This window comes from Nasonia vitripennis, assembly GCF_009193385.2.
Source record: "Nasonia vitripennis strain AsymCx chromosome 3 unlocalized genomic scaffold, Nvit_psr_1.1 chr3_random0009, whole genome shotgun sequence".
Classification (NCBI taxonomy): domain Eukaryota; kingdom Metazoa; phylum Arthropoda; class Insecta; order Hymenoptera; family Pteromalidae; genus Nasonia; species Nasonia vitripennis.
In genome coordinates this window covers 1269632-1295473 of record NW_022279629.1, presented here as the reverse complement: position 1 = coordinate 1295473, position 25842 = coordinate 1269632, and the positions used below count along the sequence as shown (strand labels likewise).

The window sequence follows — 25842 nt, the reverse complement described above, 5'->3', positions numbered from 1 at the left end:
CGTCCATTGTCTCACCACTTATTAAATATGAATCTATGTATATTCTCCCTCATCGTAGACAACCGTGCCAAAGACACCCATTAAATCGCAGTACTACACCTCTATGATCTTCGTCGTCTTGAGGTTCACTATAGCCATCTACAATCATACCTTTAGCAAGTCTCGTCTCTTTGCATCGCCCCGCATGTTCGATAAAACGATTAAGGACACGTCGCTCCATCCAGTATAGCAATTGTATAGCTTTTTCAGACTGATTATCACATTTTCGGTAACCTCGTGGCGGTACGATACCTATTTGATTTTTTTTTTTTAACTTTTTTCGGAATACACGCATATAAGACGTTGCAATTGTTACTAATTGTTACACTCTACAAACGGGTTCACACTAAATTTGATAAAAGTTTTTCGAAATGCCAGACATGCTAATCGTAAAAATTTTACATCTTGTTTGCTATATTAAATAATCTCTTGTTGAAAGTTAAATATGTATCCTTCTGATATTTTTTCGTGATACCACTCAAAAAATCGTTCTCTGTCCTTCGTATGCATTGTACCTGGTGGGTATGTATCTGACGGTGGAAGTGGATTTTCAATTTCTGGTAAACCATAAGATTTTGGTAAAGTTCTTAAAGGTATGTGAAAATAGTTCAAACTGTCTATAAAGCTTACATTTAAGATTTCTATTATAATTATTCTTGAACCATTCATTACCACGGATAGCATGAGACGTTGTTAGTAGTATTTTTCTACAATATCTTTAAATACAAATTGGGCATCGAACCCTTGCGAGTTGTGAGCGATACAAATGACTTTCTTAAATTGTTCTCTTGGTGCTTATGCAAGATTAATAAATTGTTTAACAGGGTTATTTATGAGCACGTATTCACGAATACCACATTGATCACGCTTGATAGATATGTCATCAATCTCTAAACAATACGTACACGATTGTTGCACAACACATACATTTTGGTACAGGGATTCTTTTATTCTCGTCCCCAAACACCTCTGATGTTTGTTGAGTCTCAAAATCATATAAGAGAAAAAACACTCTTTCTAAAGTTTCCTTCGATTTTAAAGGCCATACGTAACACATATGATTTACTGGGAGTTAATTTACATGTAGAGCAAAAAGATACACCGCATTCATGCTTTTTACCTTTGCTTAGACGTATTGTTTTAAAACAATATTGACAAAATTTTATTTTCTCACAGACACTGCTATTTTTGTAAAATGATCCTTTTTTCAGATGATTTTCAAAACAAGAATTGCCGAAAAATGATCAGTTGCGAACCGCGTATGTCCTCGAATTTTCGGTCATATCGCATGATGGTATCGTCATACATTTGTAACATTTATTAGAACATCTATGATCATCAGCGAGCCAATAACTTATATTACAGGGTATACAATATCCGATACTCCCACAAGCTGCAATCAAATTAAGAATTGTCTGATAACGCTTTGATCGCTCATAATACATTATTCTTAATGTATGTACAACACCACCGTGTGTGTCTATGACGTATCGGTTGCCGTTGTAAAGAGGTGGATGTCCTCGCCTAAAGATTTAAAAATTATAGACAACTCTACGTGCTACACGTGGTACAACTGTACTTGTACCACGTGTAGCAAAGAATATTTGAAATTTATGAATTTCGTCAATCCCACTTCCTTCAGGTGGTATCTATACATTCAATTATTCTAAAAGTTCTTCTGTAGCTCCTTTTTGAACTCTTCCACAGTTTTGACGTATTAAGTTCCAATAATCATCCTCTTACTGCATAAGCATAAGCAGCAGCCAAACTATGTGGTAGGCATAGATCGTCATCGTTTCTTATACAGAGGATAGATCTTTTATTCACAGTTTCCTCCGTCAGCTTTACACGACCACTTCCTGCCACACTCTTAACTACCGCACAGTTGATTGATAATCTGTCAGTTATATTGAAATCGTTTGCACTTTGCACAGAGTTGAACAACAGTTCCCAAAGATCATCAGCGTGAAAATTTTGGATCAGTCTAAATGAAAGCCATAGTGGTCCATGTTTGAAATTTTCCGCATTTCACGTTATACCTATAAAATCAGAAGGTCTACCTCTATTGCAAAGCTGACGATGAAGATTCAAGAACACATTCAATACTTACAATTAAGTATATTCTGGTACATTTTATTGATCTCCGGATTAGACACCGTTGTAGTTGATTCTGACTCACAACTCATTCGATACCTACTTTGTGATCGTTGGTCGGTTCGATGATTAGCATCGATGATAGCTGAAGATGGCCCAGGTTCCACATCTAAAATGAATAGTATTAAAAAAATGTCTATGAAAAATATCGATAAATACTTACAATGTACTTCTTACGGACTTTCCATAACCAGGAAGGCATATTTGAGACATCAGTCTCAAAGATGCTTCGGAAGGATGAGCAACCGAACGAAAACGTTGGCGAGCCAACACCTCAAGAAGTACCCGTTTTAGAAAAGGCTGTGATGCCGCGGCCTAATTTCGTGTTGGTATCAAAATTACATGTGCGGCGAAAACGTGATTATCCAATAATCCTTCCGGAAAACTTATCCAATATGGTTATTGAATTACTATTGTGAAAGAAGAATATTGATTTGTCTCTATCGGTCTTCCCGAGGCAGCTTGTGTGGTGAGAAAGGACAGAAAAAAACTTTAAAATATTTTCTCTTTTCTTCTGAACGTTTTGACGGACAATGCCGCCCTCATCAGGAGAAATTATGGAGAAGATCGATACAAAATTAGAATCGAACAGCTGAGAGAGAAACACTGTTCACCTACGCTCCCCCCGCCGCGCGGCGTGGAAGCGCCTTCACGACAAAATGTTGTACTGATCTTCTCCATAATTTCTCCTGATGAGGGCGGCATTGTCCGTCGAAACGTTGAGAAGAAAAGAGAAAATGTTTCAAAGTTTTTTCTCTCCTTTCTCACCACACAACCTGCCTCGGGAAGGTCGATAGAGACAAATCAATATTCTTGATCACCATCGAGGAACAACATCAGATAGAGAAAAACCATTTTCTCTAAAAATATTGTTTTACGCGGTCAAGTTTTGAAGATGCTAAAAACTACTTCTGCCCACAAAATGTGGCTGAAAACTGGTTTTTAGGGTCAAAACAGGAAATAGCTGTGGTTGGCCGAACATCGAATAAACCAACCCATGCTGTTGCATACTATACAGCGGAAAAGGGATGCATTCTATCCTTAAATTACCTACTTAAAGAAGAGCGACAGCGTAATAAGCGTTTTCAATATCGTTTGTAGTAAAGTGATAAAGAATGTAGACACGTGTCGGCTACTTAATAACTTTGACGTGTTGTTTGTGTGTGCTAGACTCAGTTACGTTTGTCTGGTAACCGATCCTGCGGTATGCCTATAAGCGTGGTCCAAGGAATGAGCGCTGCAACATCGTCTCAGTCCGTCACGAAGTCTACGAGAGAGCCCAGCTTTGCAGCTAATTAGTTATACTGCAGATTGTTTTCATTGTAATAAAAAAGTATGGCATCAGCCAGGTGTTTCTTAAATAATAAAAATGTGGTGATAAACAGTGAAGTTCACAAAAGCAAGTTTAAAACGTACACCAATTTTATTATCGGGTTTGTGTTCGGGTGCCAAAAACTAGATGAACCGTATACAAAATTTATAAAATTAAATAGTCGTCGAGAAGAAGAAGAAAACGTAGAAGAAGAAAAAACGTAGAAGTAGAAAACGTAGAAGAAGAATGCGTAGAAGAAAACGTAAAAGAAGAACCGATGGATGAAATTCAAAACGAAGATGCACCAAAAGAAGCGATAGAAAACGAAGAACCAGCAGAGGAGGAGGAGGAAATAGAGAGAGATTTTGAGACAGTGTTTGAACCGATCTTAAGATAGAAGAACGTAAAATTGAATTTAAAAGTGTAAAAATTGAAAATTCTTCTAGAGGGTCCAAAAGAAGAAGATCCACACAGGTGCATTTTTTGTGTCGAACGGAGCAGTAGTTGCTCACAAAAAAAAAAATTCTGCCTGCCAGAGAACGCGAGGTGACAACAAACGACAATTGCGCCTCGTGCAAGCGCAAATTCTGGTTAAAAAAACAGAATTGGCGGTTGTGAAAAATGCTGTGTGTGGATTTGTTTTAAATGTAATTACGTTTGTAGCAAATAATTTATTTATTTATTATTTAAAAATCTGTAACTATAAGTTATTTCTAGGAACATGATAAACAATATGTTAGTGTAGTAGTAGCGTGAGTACAAGCGAGGACAAGTGCAAGGAGTCTCCAATCACCGAAGTCATCATAGGTAAGAGCAATATAATTTTTAAAAATTTTTGATAAAATATAAAATGAAGATTCGGAGAACATATCATGTTTTATAAGTACACGTGTACTTACTTATAAAACATGATTACAGAGAAGACGAATAAAGCACTGGATCGCGTTACAGTTCACGCGACAGAAATTCGTGCGAGCGTAAAAGGTTGATAAAGAGCCGGCACAATAAATGCGCTGGCTCAGCAGCAGCTCGCCGCTGAGTTCATGCAACTCGTTGCCACGCGACCGCTGTCTCCCCGTACCCGCTCTCATCGCCCGATCTATTGGGTATTGAGTTGATGCAGTAAATGCACGTCTTCACCCCCCCCCCCTCTTCCCCATTCTCTCGACACGAGTTGCACAGCGTCTTTTTCCCTTAAATAAAAAAATTTGCTTTAATTCCCGCTTTCAAGCTGCGGAGTAAAAGAGAGAGACACATGCACACACGTTTCTCTGAAGAATTGTATTTTTAGATAGCACGGTCGAATGTAAAAAAGTGATAAGGAGTCGTCGCAATAGATGCGGAATGCGCCGATTCAGCAGCAGTCGCTGTCGAGTTTATGTAACTCGTTGCCAACGCGCGCGTGCGACCGCTCCCTTCCCTCCCCGCTCTCTCATCGCCTAAACACACGTCTAAGTGCTCTCCCCTCTTTTTCTCGAAGATGACATCACACACTCCGACCACTCCAGCACTATGGCGATGTTTGGGTTCGCCATAGTGCTAGGATTGATACGAGTTAGACGGTCGGTAGAAGGGAAAACGAGAAGTTTCTCTACGTTAAGGTATTGGTGATCCTGAAAAGGGCCGATTTTTTAAAATCGAAAGAGGGTTATCTGTTCAGCGTTACTTCTTCGCTGGAGCCTTGGGCAACTTGTGAGTCTTAATAATGTTTAATTTAGTGCCCGGGTAAATAAGGAAAACCCGCCTCTTAGCTTTATTGATTATCCGAGGGTCCCTCTGCGGCGTGTTGTTAGACCGTGGCTTCTTGAATCGAGCAATCCTGGGTGTCTCCGCTTAAGGCGAACAAGCAGAAGGCACGATGATACTTGGCCGAGTTCGCGTACGCGATACTCCTATCGGGTCCGATTCGTCCGACACGTCCTCGTCAGGGAGAGCGCACAAGGTGATGCACCCCGTGTCGACGTCCGGGATCGTCTTGAAGACCTCCTTAGGCGTCGGTAGCGGAGACGTTGGCCTTGGCACTTGGAAATTAGCGATTTCGTGCGGTGGCTCGATGAAGGCGCGGCCTTGACGGGCTCCACCATCACGATCTTGCTGCGAACCTGGACGATAGGCAAGTCTCCGTGGGCTTCATAGGTCGAGGCCAAGGGTACAAGGACGAGTGTGCGGTTCCGAGTAGCCTCCGCACGCGCCTGTCTGCGTTGCTGCCTTGTGCGACGATGGTTGCGCTTAAAGCGTTGTGCTTCCGAACGATGCTGGGGTTTCCGAGTTCTGGCAAGCATGACTGTTTGCCGAGGAATGATTGCGACTCGCATTCGTTCTCATTTTTGTGCCCGGAGCGCGGACCTCAAAGAGAGGCCTCACTTTTTACGGCGGCTAGATACACGGCTATCGGGGAGGGGAAAGAGCGCGATTCGGGAATTTTCGCTCGACTGAATTGTGCACCAAATGTTTGAGAATATTTGTAAGTTCTCAAAGCCGGGAATCTCTCCCGACGACCTTAAGAGACCCTCCAGCTTCGGTTCTATACGTCTTCGGCTGGTGGCAGGGTCGAGGTTGCCAGAGTCGGTTTGCGAATCCGGGGCTATCCGCCATCAGATGCGTTATCTTTCGGGTAGTCGCAGTCCGGGGCTTAAAGCCTTCCAGACGCGTTGAAGCGGAAAAGTGAGGCCGGGGCCAATTGGCTTTCTAGACTCGTCGGTCACCGGGAAGTGTGTCCGGGGCTGCTGCGGTCCAGACTGTTCGGTGACCGGGGAGCGAGTGTCGCTCTGCGCGAGCTGCCGCTTCTTTTAAGCGCGCGCGCGGAGCAACGCCGAATTCGCTACGGCGAGGGGGGACTCGAGCGCTTGCGCCTATGCCGCTCAGCGCGGGCTCTCCCAACGGCGCGAAAGTGCCTTACTACTATCTCTATCTCTAGTTTTCATTTCCATCCAGTTTTCCACCGTCTTCTTATCCCACTGTTCTTCCTTCCAACCTGATATCATTATATTGTTCTTTTTCCTATCTCTTTCTCCCTTCTCAATTCTCAATTCTAGTTCTTCCGTCTGTTTTCTATCCTTTTATTTCTGGACACCCGTTCCGTTTTCCTCCATCTCCCCTGCTTGTGCTTCCCTACTTTTCTTTTTCTCTTTCCTTCTTTCAATCTTTCCTAAAACTCCTTGTATTTCCTCGTTCCTCTCATTCCTTTCCTTCTCGAATTTTGCATCCCATTCTCTCTTATCTGTTTCCCTGTCTGCTTCCTCCCTTTCCTACGCCTCCTCCCATTCTTTTCTATTTCTTTTCCTTTCTTCTACTTCTTCTTTTATTTTACCCTCCATAATTTTAGCCCTTCCTCTATTTTCTTGTTTATTTTTTCCTCCAGGCCTATGTATCTTTGTTCCCAGTTTTCTATCATTTTCTCCCTCTCTTCTTTTTCCTTATCCATTTTTGTGTTCATCTCCTCTACCTTTTGTAGGATCATGTCCATTGTATTTGTATTGTATCCTTTCTTTTTAACCCTGTATCTTCTTTCGACTTCAGACTATCCTCTACAACTATGTAATCAACAGTTTTCTCTATTTCAGAGTATTCCCTATTCTACCTCCTCCTCTTCCTCCTCCCCTTTTTCCTCCTCTCGGTGTACCCGCACTTTTTGAATTTCCCGCCTCTTCTATCGATTTCACTATACTTGGTTGCGGCGTTCTAAATCCCTGTTTCTCTATTCCGCTCCCGTATTCCGTTCCGTGTATTATTTATTGTACCTCCGTGTTCGTTTGATTCATCGTTCCTTTCCCACTATCTCGCTCCTTCTCACTCTATTTCCTAACCTCTACTCTCTGACGCTTACTTTCCAGCCCTTCTATCTCTTTACTCTAACTCCTTCCCGAATTTTCTGTCCCTTGCTCTTTTAGTCTCTTTCTCTACCTGCTACCGTCTTCTCCTTCCTCCTTTCCCTCTAATCCGTTCCCTACACTCCGTTAATTCACACACCACTTTATGCACTACTTCTCAGAAATAAATCCAATATGGCACTCTATACAAATTAATATATAACTTGCGCGATTCACCTCACTCCTAACGTCGCTCGGTTAAAATATATATTGCACTAATAATAAAATTCAAGTTTTGTTAAGATCTTTTTTTCTGCTGTCAAATCACCATGCAAAATTTCAGCCCTCTAAGTATGATAGTTTTTAATTCAGAGCAAAACCAAATTCTCAATGATTGTACGAATACTTTTTTCTATTTTCTTTTTCATAGAAGGGTTTGGTACGAAGGATGCTCTAAACTACTTAACCAATGTATTATATAATAATATTGATAAGAGTAAGCCTACTAAAATAACCTTTCTTGACCTGGCGAAGGCTTTTGATATAGTTGACCACAGTATACTACTGGCCAAACTATATCGTATTGAAATCAGAGGTCAAGCGTTGGATCTCCTTTCCAGCTATCTAAATGACAGATATCAAGTAGTCAAAATAAACAGTAATGAAAGAGATTCTACTATTTGTCAAAATTAATTGTGACATGTAGCAACCGATTTCAGATAAAAAAGAACTAAGATCAATTAAACAAAGTCAAGTTTATTATATGTAGTGTTATTCTTCACTCGTAACATTTTCTGGTATCTATGAAGTGGGATCTTACCATGTCGTCTACAAGTGGACTATCTGTTTACAGTTACCTGTCTTATCTACTAGAGGAAATAACAAAATTTATAATGCGGCTAATATGTGTGTTGCTTCCTGTAAAGAATGAAGTTATCCAAGCGACACGTGCCGATAATAGAAGAATTTTGCAGTGCTGCGCGCGTTGCATCGACGGGGGCGTCGATCCGTCTGGGTCCTGAACGTGTCACGTGTGAATACACGTCACGGGTGTCTAATTACTCTAAGAAAGCGAGTAGAAGAGTGCAATGCGGTGGCGGCCGTGGCGCGACGACAGAACGTCTGCCTTGCAAGCCAGAGGATCTCGGTTCGTTCCACTCTTCATTCGTAACAGTAGTCATAGTAAGGATGAAGCAAAAAATTGTTTCGTTTATCAAAGGGCTTATTTTACTTGAAGTTGAAGTTATATAATGATTAATTAGAAATAACTTTCAAGATACTTACTACGTAACTTGCCATGCCCGTTTCATTTTACTTATGATGTTGTCGATTAATAACTTATTTGTGTACATAAACTTTATAAAATACTTATTTCGATACAATGATATATTGTAAATATAGATAACATGACATTGATTTGTAAATATAGTTTTAAAAAAAGTACATAATATGATGTAACATTTTTTTCCTTATGTCTAAACAAATTATACAAATTACATATAAGTTATGAAAATTTTATTTATTTAGAAATTAAAAGAACCGCTGCCAATTTTTTGTATAAATTGGCAGCGGTTAAATGTAGCTTCTATAAATGTAGCTTTCTTGAACAGTATGTATCGCGATACTATCTGAAATGTTTTTACTTCATATATAATTCTATAAAGCCGAGTTATAATGGTTAGGATAGTTCGCGGAACGCATCTGAAATCACTGGTGATCGAAAAATCGCCAAGAAAAAACGCACATGCGTAACTGAAAATCTTGTTCTTAACGAATTGGTAAAACAAAAACAGAAAAAAAACGAGCCTAAGTATACATTAAAATCCATTAAATAGAAGCTGAGATATAAGACATGCAGTTTTTGATTATGCAAAGTATACAGGGTGAGAAAATAATGTTGAAGCTGTAACGAGTTGATCACCGCAGCCAACTCGTAGTGGTATGATTACCGCTGCGCCGCGACGAAACCGCGTAGAGTCGCGTGCGCCATAATAAACACGTGCGAATTCGGCAATAGGCGCGAAAGAGATAGAGAGAGAGCGAGGCGGGCTACTTTGTGAGTGAGTGAGACGCGGAGTCCTGGTGACCTCAGCCTTAGCCTAGTGGTCCAGCGTGGTCACCAAGTCTTGCGGCCTGTCCGGGACTAGGAACGTCGTCGATGAAAGGGAGAAGGTTTGTGTGGCGCGCAGTGCATGAGAGAGAGAGAGTGCCTGTGTGAGTGGATATCATCCATGCGAGGGTGGTCCGGCGCGCGCGACTTTCACGTCGATACACGCGTGCGAGCGCGAATATTCTAGCGTCGCGGCGACGGCGGCAAAGTTGTCGGCGACTCGCGTATTATCATTTTATTATTGTAACTTCACGTTTATTTTGCGACTGACAAATATAACCTTAGTTTTTTTATTTAACGTGAGTTGTCGTCATTTCTAAACCTCGTTCGCTTATTTCCGATCCCTGTTCCTTCCTGCGAATACCGCCGCCTACGCGGGCGTTATTTAATAGCACTTATTTAAGGCAGTTGAGCAGCCGAGCACGCGCCGGGCGGCGCGTAGACCCAGCAAACAGAAGCAGCTGAAACAGCTGCATGCAACGGAGGTGTTTCGCGGGCGGAGAGGAATCCTCCGTCGCATCGAGGGAACGCGATCCAGTCGTTCTACGAGTTATTCGTTGATCAAATTCACACCCCGTTACAAAGCTTAATATCTTTGAAACTAACTGATATCATAAACAACTGAAAGAAAGGGATTAAGGTGCTATAGAATGCTAACTAAATCCAAAATTCGAACTTGATTATTGCATTTTTACTCCAGTTATCGCGTCATGTAGAAAAATAACTTTTTTCAGATTTTGATGTTTTTCTCAGGATCTGACGCATGAATTGACTTAAAATTAAAGTGGAATATAGTCCTAACAACTTTCAATAATCATGTTTTTATTTATAAATATTCAACATTTAGTTTTCGAGTTAAAACAATTTCAAAAAATTGCGGTTTACAGTGTATAATAAAAGAACAAGAACGATAATGTAAATTTTCCGCGGTAAAAAGATAGGTTATTTTATTCACTTTCAGGTACATATTAAGTAAATTACTTTTATTACCTTTTCTAATAACTTTATTAGATAAAACTGCAATATCAAAACTTAAAACTCGCTATAAAAAAAAACGCGTCCACAAAATGTAAAAACGGACTTTTTCCCACTATGTACTAGTAAAAACAAAGAAAATAAGACTTTTCGGGTTGAAATCCACTAAGTAGAAGCTGAGATACAGGCGCATACGAACGAACACACACACACATACATTTGTACGGACATTTTCCGAAAACACCATTTTTCGACTAAAAATGCATCAAAACACACATCCCACATGTTTCTACACAAACGCCAAAAATTACTATTACGAGGCTTCCTTAGAAAAGAAGCAAAAATATGTAGAAACGATTAATTTTTTAAAAATTGATATCAACTTTTGTATGCTCAAAAACTCTTTATAAATACCAATGTAATGTATGTGCAAAGTTAAAATATTAATAAATTAAATATCACGGTCTGTTAGATCAGAAAAGAAAATTTCAGTCGTTCACCAATAAACAAAATGAAACGGGCATGGCAAGTTACGTAGTAAGTATCTTGAGAGTTGTTCCTAATTGATCATTATATAACTTCAACTTTAAGTTAAATAAGCCCTTTGATAAACAAAACAATTTTTTGCTTCATCTTTACTATCAAAGATTTCCGAGATCACATTTTTTAATTATTTTCTAGCAATTTGATGAGCGTATTTCAATTCCCTATCAGAACTCAAGTAATCGTATTTGTAGATTTAATACGACTAATCACGTATTCCAAATGGATGAGTTTAGCGAATCTCCCTCTGGAATTACATGCTATATCTAGCTAACCAGGAGCGCATTTACCTGGCGTCCGAAAAATAATCTATTGATAAAATACCAGTAAATCTTACATAAACACGGAATAATCCAAATCAAGTTTTTCTCTCAGCGCGGGTTTGTCATGTTATAATCTTTTACATCTGCCAGGTGTCCCGTGACGGCTTACGTTTGTTTTCATATACATGTGTTCGTAACAAGTACGAATGATAGAGCGTTAATGTACAACGCAAGTAATAGTTGATCAGTAATAGTTGATCAATGTTGATCGCTTCTTGTGAGTATCCCACAACCATGCAAGTGTGAATTTTAGAGTAACAAATTTATATATTTACTTAGACATTAACTTTTGAGATGAATTGGCGCATACGATATATTTAGAAACTAATACAAACTACTGCAGTGCGCCTAGTCGCAGTATTTATTGTCTTGCATCGCCTTGCGTGTAAAACTAGATCCCAGTTAGTTGATACTTTAGCAAAATTTAATGTCTAAGTAAATTTATAAATTTATCATTCTAAAATGTATAACTGTAATTGTTGATAATTAAAACTAGCAAATAATGCTCGCTTCACTCGCGAATCATATATGTTGTTATTATTATTTTTCATTGTGGAGCAGGTTTTACAAGAATAAAATATGCGAAAATTACTTTTCTCGTATAAAATATGTCAATAAAATATTTTATCATTTTAATATAGTTTGTGATGCGATAAGATAGGATACAAAAATACTTTTTTTAATATGTACTATTATCAAATGTTTAAATTAATTTTTATAATGGTGTTCTGGACGTAACCGAGAACTACTAGGGATAAGAGTAAGTGCGGCGTATTTATTCTTTATTAATAATATATTCTAGCTATTAGTAGTTTTAGCGAACGTTTTTCCGTCATTTGGCTCTCATATGCGCGAATCGACAAGGCGATTCGTGGCTTCAGGCCAATACGGTTAGGAGTGATTTTATAATCAGTCCTAGACTGCCACGACCCCCTCTAGGAGTTTTACTCCGCGGATTTTGCCCGAGTTTTCGGCGGTGTTTAATGAGTAGAGCGTCAATTCTCGGCGACAACTTGTGAGAGAAGGTTACATCAGGACCTGATCGTTAGGAGATTTCAATAAAGTCATAATATCTGATCAACAATGATTTCACAGTTTATTTTTGAACCTTAATGTAGTCTGGTCCCATACAAATGGTTTAGTAAATCTGTATATAATTCTGTTTGATTATTATTATAAATAACAATTGAAAACGATATAACAGATGATTGAATTAAAGAAAAAGCAACAAAAATCCTCTATTATATTAAAATGTGTCTGGTAGTCTCCAGCTATAAGTTTATTTTATCCCCAGAACTACCATTCCTTAGGTACGCCAACAGTCGCGACATGGCACGTATACAGCTGGCCGAGAAAAGGCACGAGGAGACTTCAAAGGAGGCTCGGACAGCTCGTTGGAAAGCTGCAGCTGATGAACAGCACTTTTTTGAGCAAGAGGAAAGCAAATTGTATGGCCCTGGAATCGGAGATTAACTGTAAGTATGAAAAATTAAATTTAATAACCGAAAAATCAGTTGTCAATACTTTAAACGCATTTTTCGAAAAACTACATTTTCAAAAACGACTGCTGCTCTAGCTAAAAAAAAAAATTAAGGAATCGATTTGAAATTTTGCACAAATATTCGTAACATTTAAAACCAAAACATTTTTTCAATTTTCAATATTTTGAAAAGATCCTAGTTCATGGTACAGGAAAAGTCATCTAGTTGAACGTGAAACCAAAATTTTTCAGATACTGGCATTCTGAGGACCTCTACAACTGCAGCCGATTTTTACTACTTCATTTTTGACTTGACGTCGGAGCGGCTTACAGTCGATATTTTTCCATGAAATTTTGCGAATTAACTTGTCAATAGCCCTGCTAGAAAACCACCCATTTAATATGTCCGTAAAGGCTAAAACAAAAACTGGCTAAGTAAAATGTGAAAAAACTGGACATTTCAAATTTCCTGAAAGTAGCGATATCTTGGGCATTTTTTACGGCTGAGAATTATATTTTATGAAAATATCAATAAATCAATTAATGTTTCGGATGTAAAATACAAAATTATTAATATTTAGGCGTAAGCTGAATAATTCAAATAATTCAAACATATGGCGAAGCTCGTACGGATTGTGTGGAACAACGTCTGCGTAGCTCAGTCGGCTAAGGCGCACGGCCGTAATTATTTGGCCTCGAGCAGGGTGTGCGTTCAAATCTTCGGTCACACAGATTTTTTTTTTATGCAATATTCTATACTTTCCTTTAAACTAAAAACTCGAATCCAAGCCTGCTAGATACCATTTTCCAATTATAACCACAAACTGTGATGAACACGTGTAACCCAGCTGTGTTACTCGACCAACTATAATGGGCAGTTTGTACTTAAGAACAAGGTAAGCAGATTGAATCCAAGAACTGCCCATTAAGTTAGAGGAGAAGCGTTACATCCTGCCTAAGGAATGGCGAAGAAAACTGCCTAGTTCTTAGATTCCATTCCAAGAACTGGCCATTAAATGGGTTACCGATTCTACCAGGGAGTATCTAAATATATCCTTAAAATTATAAAATATTTGACCGCATAATTTTTTTGTATGATTTTTTTGAATAAGTCCCGGAAAATCACCTCTATTTTCCGCCCGAGATACAAGACTAGCCGCTTAAAATTATGTACAATTCTATATATATCTAATACTCAAAATCACATCGATATAACTCATTTTCAAAAATGTATATTTAAATAAATATTCAACGCAGTATACAGTTGAACACACTTCAACGTTAATGTGGTTGTTAAATTTTAATAATAAATACGGGCTATATCAAAAAACAAATCAATTATCTACGTATTTTATAATATATTATGAACTATTATCAATAATATATTATAAAATACTGTACTGTTTCAATCAAATTTTCGTTTTAATAAAGTTTTTTTTTTGCTATTTTGATTTGATAAATATACAACGCCATTGTTATCCACATCCATTAGTATGATTCTTTCAAAATGATGAATACAATTATTAGTTGTTTTATCAGCTCAACTTATTATTTTATTATCTATATTATTTTTTTGATTAACTTTAGCAGTTACTTTTTCCTTGTATTGGCTTCTAAAAGGGTTAATTAATGATTACTGTATCTAATACCTCAAGTTCCTCAACATTCATTTTATCAAAATTTAATTTAAATTCAGAAAATTTTACTGCATCGGTAACGTTTCTCATAATTTTAATTTCATGATAATTAGTAATTAAATAATTTATTTAACTTGGTGACAAAAATTTAGAAATATTAAAATTCGCTAAAATTAAAGTATAAAAAGCAAAAATTAAAAAACTGAAATTATGAAATCAAACAATTTCCAAAACGAAAATGTTAAATTGAAATATTAGGAAATATAAAATAACAAGAGATTAGAGTATTTTGGTTTTAAATTTAAAATTTATTTTTAACTGTCATGGTTTTTTAATATTTTCAATTTCCTATGTTTACCTTCCAAATCGCGCTAGTATATTTTATTACGACAAAATAATAATTAAACATTACATACTACAATGATATATTGGAATTATATATGTACTCATATGAAAATATATATAAGTATATTGACATTTATTGTGTTCATAAAATTAATAACATACTTTGATTAAAAGAAATTGACACGAAAGACGATTGTTAAGAACAACTATTAAAAGTTAACAGACAAAGCAAATTAAGATTTACATTAGCTTGGGGTGCGTAGTTGCACGGGTTGTGAGATCTTATTAAAACAGACATCAGCATAATTTCGTGATGATTGCTTCAGCGAAAAGGGACTTATGCGGACAAAAATAGTAGATTACGGGCCTTGGTAGAAAAAAACTTGTTATTCCAAGGCCTGTAAAAAAGCTGGCCAATTGTCTTCCCTTGGTGCGTATACTATTTTTCATCACACCAGCACCGAAAATGCAAATTTCTCTCCAGACGCCTGGCAGGAAAATTGTACTTTCGGTGCAGGTGTGGAGAAAATCCTCTTTTCTATCTATGTATCGGTACAACATGAGTACGGATATATATATATATATATATATATATATATATATATATATATATATATATATATATATGTACCGTGACTTATGCTAATAAAATCAGAACTGCAACGTGAGTTATGCAGACTCAAGGGTACCTATGCAGACATCCGCATAAAACGAGTGATGATTGCTTTAGCGAAAAGGTACTTGTATGGACTTATCAATACTAATTATATATGTGTAAAGACCGTACTTGGTATAAGGACGGGCTGCGCGAGTATACAAATAATTATTTAAATTAAATGAAACTAGCCTTCGTTTCGAGAGCCTTATGTTACTAGAGTTACGCGCGAACTGCAAGATCTAAGTATGTCTTACGCTACTCGTCGGCGTGGACGCGTACTTGTACGCGAACGGTATTCTGTCCGCGCTGCCTGCTAAAGCGGACGGGTTTGTTTCGCGCGGACGCTGTTGGTGACCCAGCAGTATTGTCTCGCTGTAGTATTGCGGACTCGGCAATATCCGCGACTATGTTGCTTGCCCTTACCTTGTGTAGATTAGGGCACTCGATGCGGGAGCCATACTGATCTTCTGGAGAAAAGCAGGCTTACCTGCGTAGGGGATGTCATGACGAAGGGTTTACAGCCTAAGTGCCAGGGATCTCGGAGGTCCCCCCTTCATAGTAATAATAGTAATAATAAATAATAATAATACCTTGTGTAGCTTATGGTGTTGATAGCAAGTGTATTTTCTCCTTCTATTCTTGTATCAATGGTTTTAGGTTGTTTTATGGATATTATTGATTATTAATAGTAATTATAGACTGATTAGTTGTTATTGTTTTTGTTTTATTGGAGACCCGGAACTCAGCAGATGTTACACTTTCGTATAATTTGGTTATTATAGTATCGTTGTTATTACGTTGTGCGTTGGCCTATTTGTAATTACGTTTGACGCTTTTATAATTGAACTTAACTTACAATATATTTATATATTCGCTCTCTATCGTAACCTGGATACTGGAGGCTCCTTCGTGGCACGTCAGATGCTTAATTCTACACGATTACTCGTGGCTGATAGAAGTATAAATAATCTAAGTTGCTCTATGGTTTCCCACTAACGCCGGTCTGCTATCGATGGGCCCTTCGCTTATTGCTCGATGTAGACTCTCAAACCAGAAAACAAGGAGTTTACTATATCTTACACCAGATGAGAGGAGAGATTGCCGATGAGCATGGGCGAAAGCGTGCCGTGCGATATGCAGTCGTAAGCTAGCGCCGCCCTGCGGTTTTCGCTCCGAACTATACGCATCTAGAAGCAGCGGAGGAGAAGTAGGGGCGGCCATACGCGACTAGCTTCCCCACCAGCAGCAGCGGCGAAGAGCGAAGTAGAGAGTCAATCACATCGCGGCGCGGCAGAGTATAGAGGAGAAATAATATAAGCGGCGGTAACTGTCAAGGATTCGGGCTTACGCGGTGAATATGATTCATAAACAATGATATATTTATAAACAATCACCGATAAACTCTATTACAGACTAAACTCTAAGCCCTTAATGTCAGTGGCCATGATCGTCTTTATGAAATCAACCCTCATAATTAAAAACTTTAACTTTTTAGACGGATTATGGTTAAACCAACACAAACAGGTTAAGCTTAAGCTTAAACAAAGCTAAATTAAACTAACAAGCCACCCCAGCCTCCCGATAAACATATGCTACTTTCTAATTTTTTTACACTTATGTTGTTGTTTAAACATTCTTTTTAGTCCAATAATATGTCCGAATAGTTATTTGGCGTTGGTTGAAACTACCGCGAGGTGTGGATGCGCAAATTCAACAGTCGCCGTTTCTCACTTTTCCTCCGCCGCGTCAGGGGCGGTGGACCTAAGAATATATAGCGCCTCTCCCTTCTCCTCCACTGCTGCTGGATGCGTATACTTCCCCTACGCTCCTATTCTAGATGCGTATAGTTCGATCGCAGGCTGCAAGTGGCGTCATGATCGAATTCGCCACGCATTTTTAACACGGCATCGGCAATCTCTCCTCTAATCTCTGCTTACACGCAGAGTTTGAGTGGTTTGCACACACTCAATAAGCGATGCGTACAGAGAGATAGCACTCGTACTCGCTGACCGGGTACAGCTACACGACAACAGGATACTTGTACAAAAGGCACTCCGTGGATCGTTTCCTGGCTTTTTAAAGCCTCGGTGACAATTCAAGGAGTTGTGAAATTAAATGAAACGCGGCAACGATCGACCAATCAACATCTGACGTGCAAGGATGATGTGCGAAAGTAAGTCAGTAATACGCGCGTAAGAAGTGCTGACTCATAGGTCAAGGCACTCGCTCCGATGTTCGGCGATCGGTTTCGTACTGTCGCAATCGGTTTAGTATACGTCGTCTGTATGAGTGCACGAATGCAGTCGCACAGGCGTTATACATATACGTAAATGCCAAAGTATATATGAACATGGGACATTACACCTCCCCCCATAGAATATTGCTATCCTCGGCAATGGAGCCGGCGCAAAAATGAAAAAAACCGCTGCCAATTCATTGGCACGTAGCTTCCTCCAACTAAATTTATAAGTCCAATAAATAAAATATTGTTTTAATATATCTATATATCTGCTTGCTAATGTATGAGGCGATTTTTGATACACAATTCAATAAAAGTTTTGGATATTTCATTGTCCAAAAGTTTGCAGACCCCTCTGTTTTCTTATTATAGAATACGAACACTGTCGTCAATTTTTTTTTCACGAGGTTATGACATTTAGTTTCAGAGATATGAATTTAAAAAAAAATCGCCTTTTTCATTTTATCTGCCGAACAAAGTGGTCAATCCCGAGCACCAAACGAGGAAAAGTAGGTAATTTTATTCTCTTTCAAATGCATTATAGCTGAATTGTTTGTAACAATGGGATGATAGAAAAAAACGCAAAATAGTGTTTTTCAAAAATCAAAAAATGGCCATAAAAAATATAGTTAAGAAATTTAAAAATAACTGTTTTTCCCGAATTCAGAATCTAAAAATATATATGCATGTCAAATTTTATTGATATTGACAAAGTAGTTCCAGAAATATTACGGTATACATACACACACACACACACACACACACACACATCCATACGGACATTTTCCAAAAACACTTGATTTGAACTTCTAACACACTAAAAAGTATTTTCTAGAAGTTTTGAAGAAACTCAAAATTTTACTATTACAAAGCTTCCTCTAGGAGGAAGTAAAAAATGTCTCATGTTTATTAACCTTTGTAGTAGTGTATGCACATTCGCTCGGCGGACTCGGTGGACGTGGCGGACGTCCGCTCTCTTAAAGATTGTCCCACTCCGCTAGTTCTTCGGACGGCGGATTCAGTGGAAGTCTGCTCTCTGGTAGCACGGGCTCGATGTAATTTGTCTGCTCTTTGCAAAAGCGTTTTCGTCCACTAGTCTGTTCAGACACGTCCGGATGTGTCCGGAGATGTCACATTTGTCTTCGAGGTACGTTACGTGGATTGTCCGCACTGTGTCGTATGTCCGTCTATATATAAGTCCCTTGGACTGTCCGCGCTGAATATAATGTTCGCGAAATTAATTTTAAGCCTGTAAAAAAAAAATTTTGAGCACGAATTAAAAGTTATGTCTGAGAAAGTAGAATGTCCTCAAAAATGAATGTTTGCAAAAGATGATTAAGTGTTCGCGAAAGTGATTTAAGTCCGTGTGCGCGACAATTTTTCATTCCCGCTAAAGGTCATTTTCGTCCGCGTCTGTTTCTGTGTCCTGGACATATGCTGTCTGGCCATTGATGTCCGCTAAAATCCTATAAGTCAGCGTATGGTTATCGTACGGAGATTACTGGTTGTATCATCGAACTCACGCTTGCTGCTTCTCTGCGTTGTTACTTAATAGGTTACTTGGTAATGTGGAAATATTTTCTTGAATTAAGAACACGTTATCAGTACTATGCTTGACAGCATGACGTCTATGAAGTCGATATAGTTGTCCACTAGTCTCAGTGTCAATACAGTGAATTCGGCGGACCTGATTTTCTTGAGTTCTTTTCGATGGACTTTGTTTAATTGCTATTTGCGAATCGGCCGCATTTTTACGATTGTATACAACTAATAATGTGTTCACAAAACTCTTAAATTTTGAAATTTTAAAGTCGATTCATGTAATAATATCCATAACCGCCCCAACGGATAATCAAGAGTGAATTTTTAGCTTTCAAAATAAAGGTATACAGTTAACACGGTCCATTGTGTGGGGAATTGACTCCTTTAGTCTCTATCAAAATAAATTACAGTAGTTAAAATGATTAATAAACAGTAATTATAATTACATGATAGAAACTAACGGAGTCAATTCCCTGCGCAGCATGTTTCGACAGTAGCAAGAAACTGAAAGTGACAAAACTGAATAAAAATTTAATTTATTTTGTATACTAAGAAAATTCAATGTTTTCAGTAAAGTTCTTACAACAGTTGTATAATCTGATATTTTACAATCTTCTTCTCTAAATACGATACATAACTTTATTTTTACAAAGTTATCCTTTCACCAATTTCTTATTAGTTAGTTCTATGTATATTCTAACTCTAACAAATTCTAAAAATAGGGGGTTGGCGAGCGAAGCGAGCAGGGTGGCGAAGCTCCACTAGTGAGTGTGTGTGTGTATACAGGGTGATTCTAAAACAATACAATGTTTATATACCATCGTGATCAGCGTTAAAAACTGCGTCTAGGGGAATTAGTCCGAAAATTTTTCCTCCATTTTTCACTTTCCCAGTCACGAAAGAAAAACCCCCCACCACAGCGCCCAGCGGAAAAGCGCGTGAGGGGAAGTGAGCGCGACGGCCGCGGCGCCGTTGCTAAGGGGATCGGCGGCGGCGAACGGAGTAACAAAGAGAGCAGAAGTGATCGAAATGGGCAATTCTTTCGCAAAGTCTGACGATCTGCATGTGCGAATGATTTTCGTTTAACTGATAGAACTAATTTTAATAAATTTTCCAGACACTTAATTTCCAGGTTAAGTCCATGACAGAACGGCAAAAGCCTCGATTTCGGAGCATCAGCGAGACTTTATGCGGGCCTATTAGCGGGACTTTATGCAGGCCTATCTGCGGGACTTTATGCGGAGCTTTCTGCAGTACTTTTCGCTGGCCTTACAGCGAGACCTTATGCGGAGCTTTCGGCGAGACGTTATGCGGGCCTATCAGCGGGACTTAATGCAATACTTCCTGCGAGACTTTTTACGGGCCTATCAGTAGGACTTTATTCGGAGCTTTTGACTGTAAGCCGAAAGCTCCGAATAAAGTTTCGCTTATAGGTCCGCAGAAAGAACTGCAAAAAGTACCGTATTAAGTTCCGTTGACAGGCCCACGGAAGGAGCCGCAGCAAGTCCCGCTAATTAGCCCGCAAAAAGCGCCGCAGAAAGCTCCGCAAAGAGTCCTGCTGATAGTCTCGCGGAGAGTACAGCCGAAAGCTCCGCATAAAGTCCCGCTAATAGGTCCGCATAAAGTCTAGGTTAGCCCTGGGCAGCATCAGCGCCGGCGCAAACAGACGCTCCAGCCCAGGCCCGACTTCTCGTAACGAGTCTGGCCGTCATGGAGCTCAGAGCGCCACCAGGCCGACGCCACGCCGTGGTGAGCAGGTAGCGCGCACCTGTTCGCCATTCTGGGCTCGGCCGCCGAACATTTTAGTCGCATAATAATCATTAGCCTAATAGTCGTTGTAAATAAAGTTAACTTTCTCGATCCGCAATATCCTCGTGAGAAGTTATTTCAATCCGGCTCTACCTTCCTCTACGCGCGTCAAGGACAATAATAGGAACATTCAGGTTCCAAAGAAGTACCGCATAAAGTCCCGCTGATAGGCCTGCATAACGTCTCGCCGAAAGCTTCGCATAAGGTCCCGCTGTTAGGCCCGCGAAAAGTACTGCAGAAAGTACCGCATAAAGTCCCGCTGATAGGCCCGCGGAAAGTGTTTCTCGTGCGATTTGCCATTAAGTGTCTGGAAAATTCATTAAAATTAGTTCTGTCAGTTGAACCAAAATCATTCGTACCAACCAGATCGTCAGACTTTGCGAAAGAATTGCACGTTTCGATCTTTTCGGCTCTCTTTGTTACTCCGTTCGCCGCCGCCGACCTCCTTAGCAACGGCGCCGCAGCCGCCGCGCTCACTTCACCTCACGCGCTTTTCCGATGAGCGCTGTGGTGGGGGGAATTTTCTTTCTTGACTGGGAAAGTGAAAAGTGGAGAAAAATTTTTCGGGCTAATTCTCCTAGACTCAGTTTTTTACGGTGATCACGATGGTATGTAAATGTTGTATTGTTTTAGAATCACCCTGTATATATGGGTGGTTCTCTGTGAAATCGAAGATAAAAATTTTAATTTCTGCCCAAACTGTATATATATGTTCTATATGTTGTACCTGACTCCCAAAAAATTTTCAGCGCGATTCCTACATTTGGCTTCCAGTTCTAGCTGGTCAAAGTTGAGGTTTCAAGCAATTTTTGCATTTTTTGCCTATTTCCAATGATTTAAGCTCATAAGGGATACATTTTTAACTAAAACTACCCAGATACTTTTTTTGCAGAATTTTCTGAATTTTTTATTTAAAATACTTTTGAAGCCCTATATATATGTGTGTGTGTGTGTGTGTGTGTGTGTGTGAGTGTTAAGGCTACCTTATTTTCATTTTAAACCTAAAAATATGAAAATCTGAATGTTCGATCCGGACTCCCACAACCTCAATACAGTAAAAAGATACCTTTTTATAGTAAAAAAGTAGCTGTAAAATTTCAGAATCGGCCTGACCTTCTACTAGAGGTTATGTAGAAAACAAACATGATATAATGGTTAGTAAGTGGTTTTACATGCAAATTTGACACTTATAACTTGGTACATTTCATGTCTACCTATGTGTCGGGTGTCTTCTATAGGCTATAGGTCCTTCTGCCTGAGAGCCGTCGATTTTATAGTAATGATAGAATTGAACATGAAAATAATGACAATTTAATATATTGAAATGAATCTGAATTTCTAAATTCGTTGACAACAAATGGATTACCAGCACATTATATTAATATTAAAAAAAAAGTTACGATAGTTAGTTGTTTAAGAAGATTGGATATCGATGGCGGCCTTTGTAATGGAACAAGAATGATTATTAAGGATATTAAAAAAACATATATTAGTTGGACAAATCATTACTGGTAAATATTCTGGTAAAATTATTTCATTGCCGCAACTTGATCTAAGACCATCGTTAGATGAGATTAAGTTTCGCTATGACTATAAACAGATCTGAATGTCAATCTTTTGACAACGTTGAAATATATTTGCGCACTACAGAATTCAGTTATGGTCAATTGTATGTTACTTTGTCAAGAAACATCGAGAAATAACTCAAAGTTGTTTTTAAGTTAGGAGGCTATTTGCGAGTGATGAGGATTTATTAAAAGATAAAAAGAAACGAAGAAAGCCGAACACTCATACAAAATTATATACAAAAAACATAGTATATTCGGAAATCTTTTCAAATTAATTAAATTTTTCACATGATAAATTATATTTAAATTAATAATACTCTGTGATACAATAAATATAAAATAGTACATTACGATACGTGTGACCTAAGTGGCACTTAATTACACGGCGCGATACCGCAGCGCCGTGTAATAAAATGCCAACTGAGGTTACAAGTATCGTATACTATTTTATATCATCTGCCTGCCCGAAGTCTGCTATGTCACAACTATCCGTGATACAAGGAGTCCTGTACCGCGCCGTGAGGTTAGCCTCCGAGCGTAGCGAGGACGATAAAGCACGGTGCAATAAAGAACTACTTAGGTCATGGATAGGCGTGACAAAAACGCGGACTTAGGTCACGCAGTGCTATAAATATATATTATAATCAATCTTTAAAATATTATAAAAATAAACACGATTAACTGGTCCAGTTATCGCCAATGTCTACAAATATTTCAATGAAAAATAGTAAAAAAAAATAAATAAGTTCTTATATATACTAGTCATTTTTTGACTAAGTCATTGCCACCATTAGTTTAAAGTAAACACATATATGACCTAATTATAAATAATAATTGTTTAGCTGATTTATGACCATTTTTTTATTCCTACATACAACAATAACCGCTTGATTAAGGAATATTCAAAAATAAATTACCTACGATAGTTATAATATTAGCTGTGTTATTATTATCCACATTGATCCTCTATAACTATTAAAAGCTTTAATCTAATATCTCTGAAGTAAATACTGTATATTATACTGTAAATTTACTTAAGTAAACTTGTACATTCCTGTAGACGATGTCTAGGTACTAAGATGACTCCTGATTGACGGAACATCGTCTACAAGATAAAGCACTATATACATTGAATGAATTAAAAAAAAACGTGTATCTTCTTGTAGACGATGTCTAGGTGTCATGATGACCCCTATGTCAACGCAACATCGTCTACAAGGAAGAGCACTACTTAAACATGAAATATGCTGAAAAATACTTCCAACTTTCTGTAGATGATGTCCAGGTGTCAGGATGACCCCCGGGTCGGCGCGACATCATCTAAATAGAAGAGGGTCGCTTAAACATAAAGTATACCAAAAAATACTTTCGAATTCTTGTAGACGATGTCTGGGTGTCAGGATGACGCCCAGTTCGACGTGACATCGTCTACAAGAAGAAGCATCGTATGTAAATCAAATATACCGAAAATAGTACAATGTGCAACTGGGGGGGCGGATTATTTCTAACGAGGGTGAGATTTGAGCACGAGTTAGAGTCAAGGACGCCGCAGGCGCCCTAGACGGAGACGAGTGCTCAACTCTCACCCGAGGTAAAAATTAGCCTCCCCCCTTGTTACACACTGTACTTTTTTGACAAGTGCCTGTAAAGACCCGTTTTGATGCATATACAGTGAATGGGTAAGTTGCAAATTTAAGTCGTAAGCTACTCTCTTTTCAAAATTTTCAAAAATTTGATTCATTTTGAGTGTTTTTGAATAGCGTGAGAGAATCATTATCATATCGTTTTAATAGTCTTAATCGTGAGTATCTTCAGCATCATCTGAACTGGACCACATCTAGAAAATTTCTTTAGCATTTTTTATACATCTAAACTTGTACTATTAGTATATAAAAAAAAACTATATTTTTTTGGTTTAAATAAGAGATAAAATGTTTGTACGTGTGTACGGACTTACGCTACTTTGCTAATGTTTATTGTTAATATTTGCAAAAACAAATTATTCGATAATTACAATTTCCGAGATGAGTCTAGGCGTTTATATGCAATGATTACAATTGATTTTGGAAAATTAATGTTTGTTGAATATTTTCACGAAATATAGAAATATTTACAGAAAACAGAAAACATCGTTTTCTAATATAATGAATTTTAATATTATGTCGATATAAATTTTGAGAGCATGATTAAACGAATTAAACTTAACACAAGATTTTTGCTATGCGCGATTTTGGCCGAATGGCAAGCGGATCGCTAGGGAACTAGGCAAGCCCAATAAATTTCTCAATTTTAATGAAAACGTCAGATTTGCTTTTACGATCTGGTGGATTAGTTTTGACTTGCACAGGGTCAATACATTGTGCCACAGAGTAAAAGAGACTAAAATTTCGTTATAATTAATAGCCTTTGTATTTATTTTGGAGTTATTATTGGTTATATTATAAATAATGTTTTTCATCATTACAGGATATTGATGTTTACTTTGGAGACAAAAAATTGAATTTTTCTGCGTATGGCCAAGGAGCTAGAGGATTAAATAATTACGAATTCATCTTAGATTTTCACTCTGCTATTATTCCTGATGTAAGAATATGATTATTGTTTTATTGCAATGCGATTGATTTAAGCATTTTATATTCTAGAAATTATGAAAATTATATTTCATTTTGTAGGAAAGTGATTATAAAATTATTGACCGCTATATAAACTTTATTTTAACAAAAAAATCTGACAGCTGGTGGCCAAGATTAACTTGTCAACCTCAAAAACCACCATGGCTGAAAATCGATTTTGATAAATGGCGAAGTGAAGAAACAGATGATATTCAAGAAGCCGTGCGAGATGTTTGTCAAGACTATCCTGATATGTACGATCATTTGCATAAAGAAGAATTTGGCTATAGAAAAGGTAAATGTGCTCATGAGCTTTATAAATTAAAAAAAATTTTAGGTTTAATTAATTTTAATAATTATTTTTTTTATAGAGGATTATAAAAAAGTTTATCTCATTTTTTATAATTTATTTCAATGTATTGGATTCATTTACATTTTATCTGTCATGGGCATTCGCTACTATCGAGATGGTTCAGGTTTGTGATATAATTAAATATTTTAGATATACTATTTTCATTAATTTTTATTTTAATGTTTTTAAATTACTTTTTATGGGGTAGTGAACCTACAATGTTTGTAACTCCTTAAATACGTAAAGTTTCAGTCACATTTACAGGTATACTGGTATGTAAAGGCCTCAATTTGAAGGCTCCCCTCTATGCGCTCAAATCTAAATATAGGTTTACT

At 37.9% G+C, this 25842-nt stretch overlaps 2 protein-coding genes across 5 annotated transcripts in view; both read left to right on the top strand.

Annotated features, from left to right (window-relative positions):
- LOC103317573 (gonadotropin-releasing hormone receptor) overlaps positions 1–25842 on the top strand; it is a 449011-nt gene that overhangs the window by 26567 nt on the left and 396602 nt on the right. For 2 of the 3 annotated variants that reach the window (XM_031927021.2, XM_031927022.2), the window contains exon 2: positions 12576–12740. The gene's annotated coding sequence lies outside the window, so the exon portion shown is untranslated. Of the gene's footprint in view, positions 1–12559; positions 12741–25842 lie in introns of all 3 variants that reach the window. The other variant, XM_031927020.2, reaches the window with a different exon arrangement.
- Positions 1–25842, top strand: part of LOC100115280 (very-long-chain (3R)-3-hydroxyacyl-CoA dehydratase) — an 86058-nt gene that overhangs the window by 27110 nt on the left and 33106 nt on the right. Inside the window, exons 2-4 of one of the 2 annotated variants that reach the window (XM_032601850.1) lie at positions 25010–25126; positions 25216–25450; positions 25527–25631. In XM_032601850.1, coding sequence (XP_032457741.1) covers positions 25010–25126; positions 25216–25450; positions 25527–25631 — 457 coding nt within the window. The remainder of the gene's footprint in view (positions 1–25009; positions 25127–25215; positions 25451–25526; positions 25632–25842) is intronic. The other variant, XM_032601851.1, reaches the window with a different exon arrangement.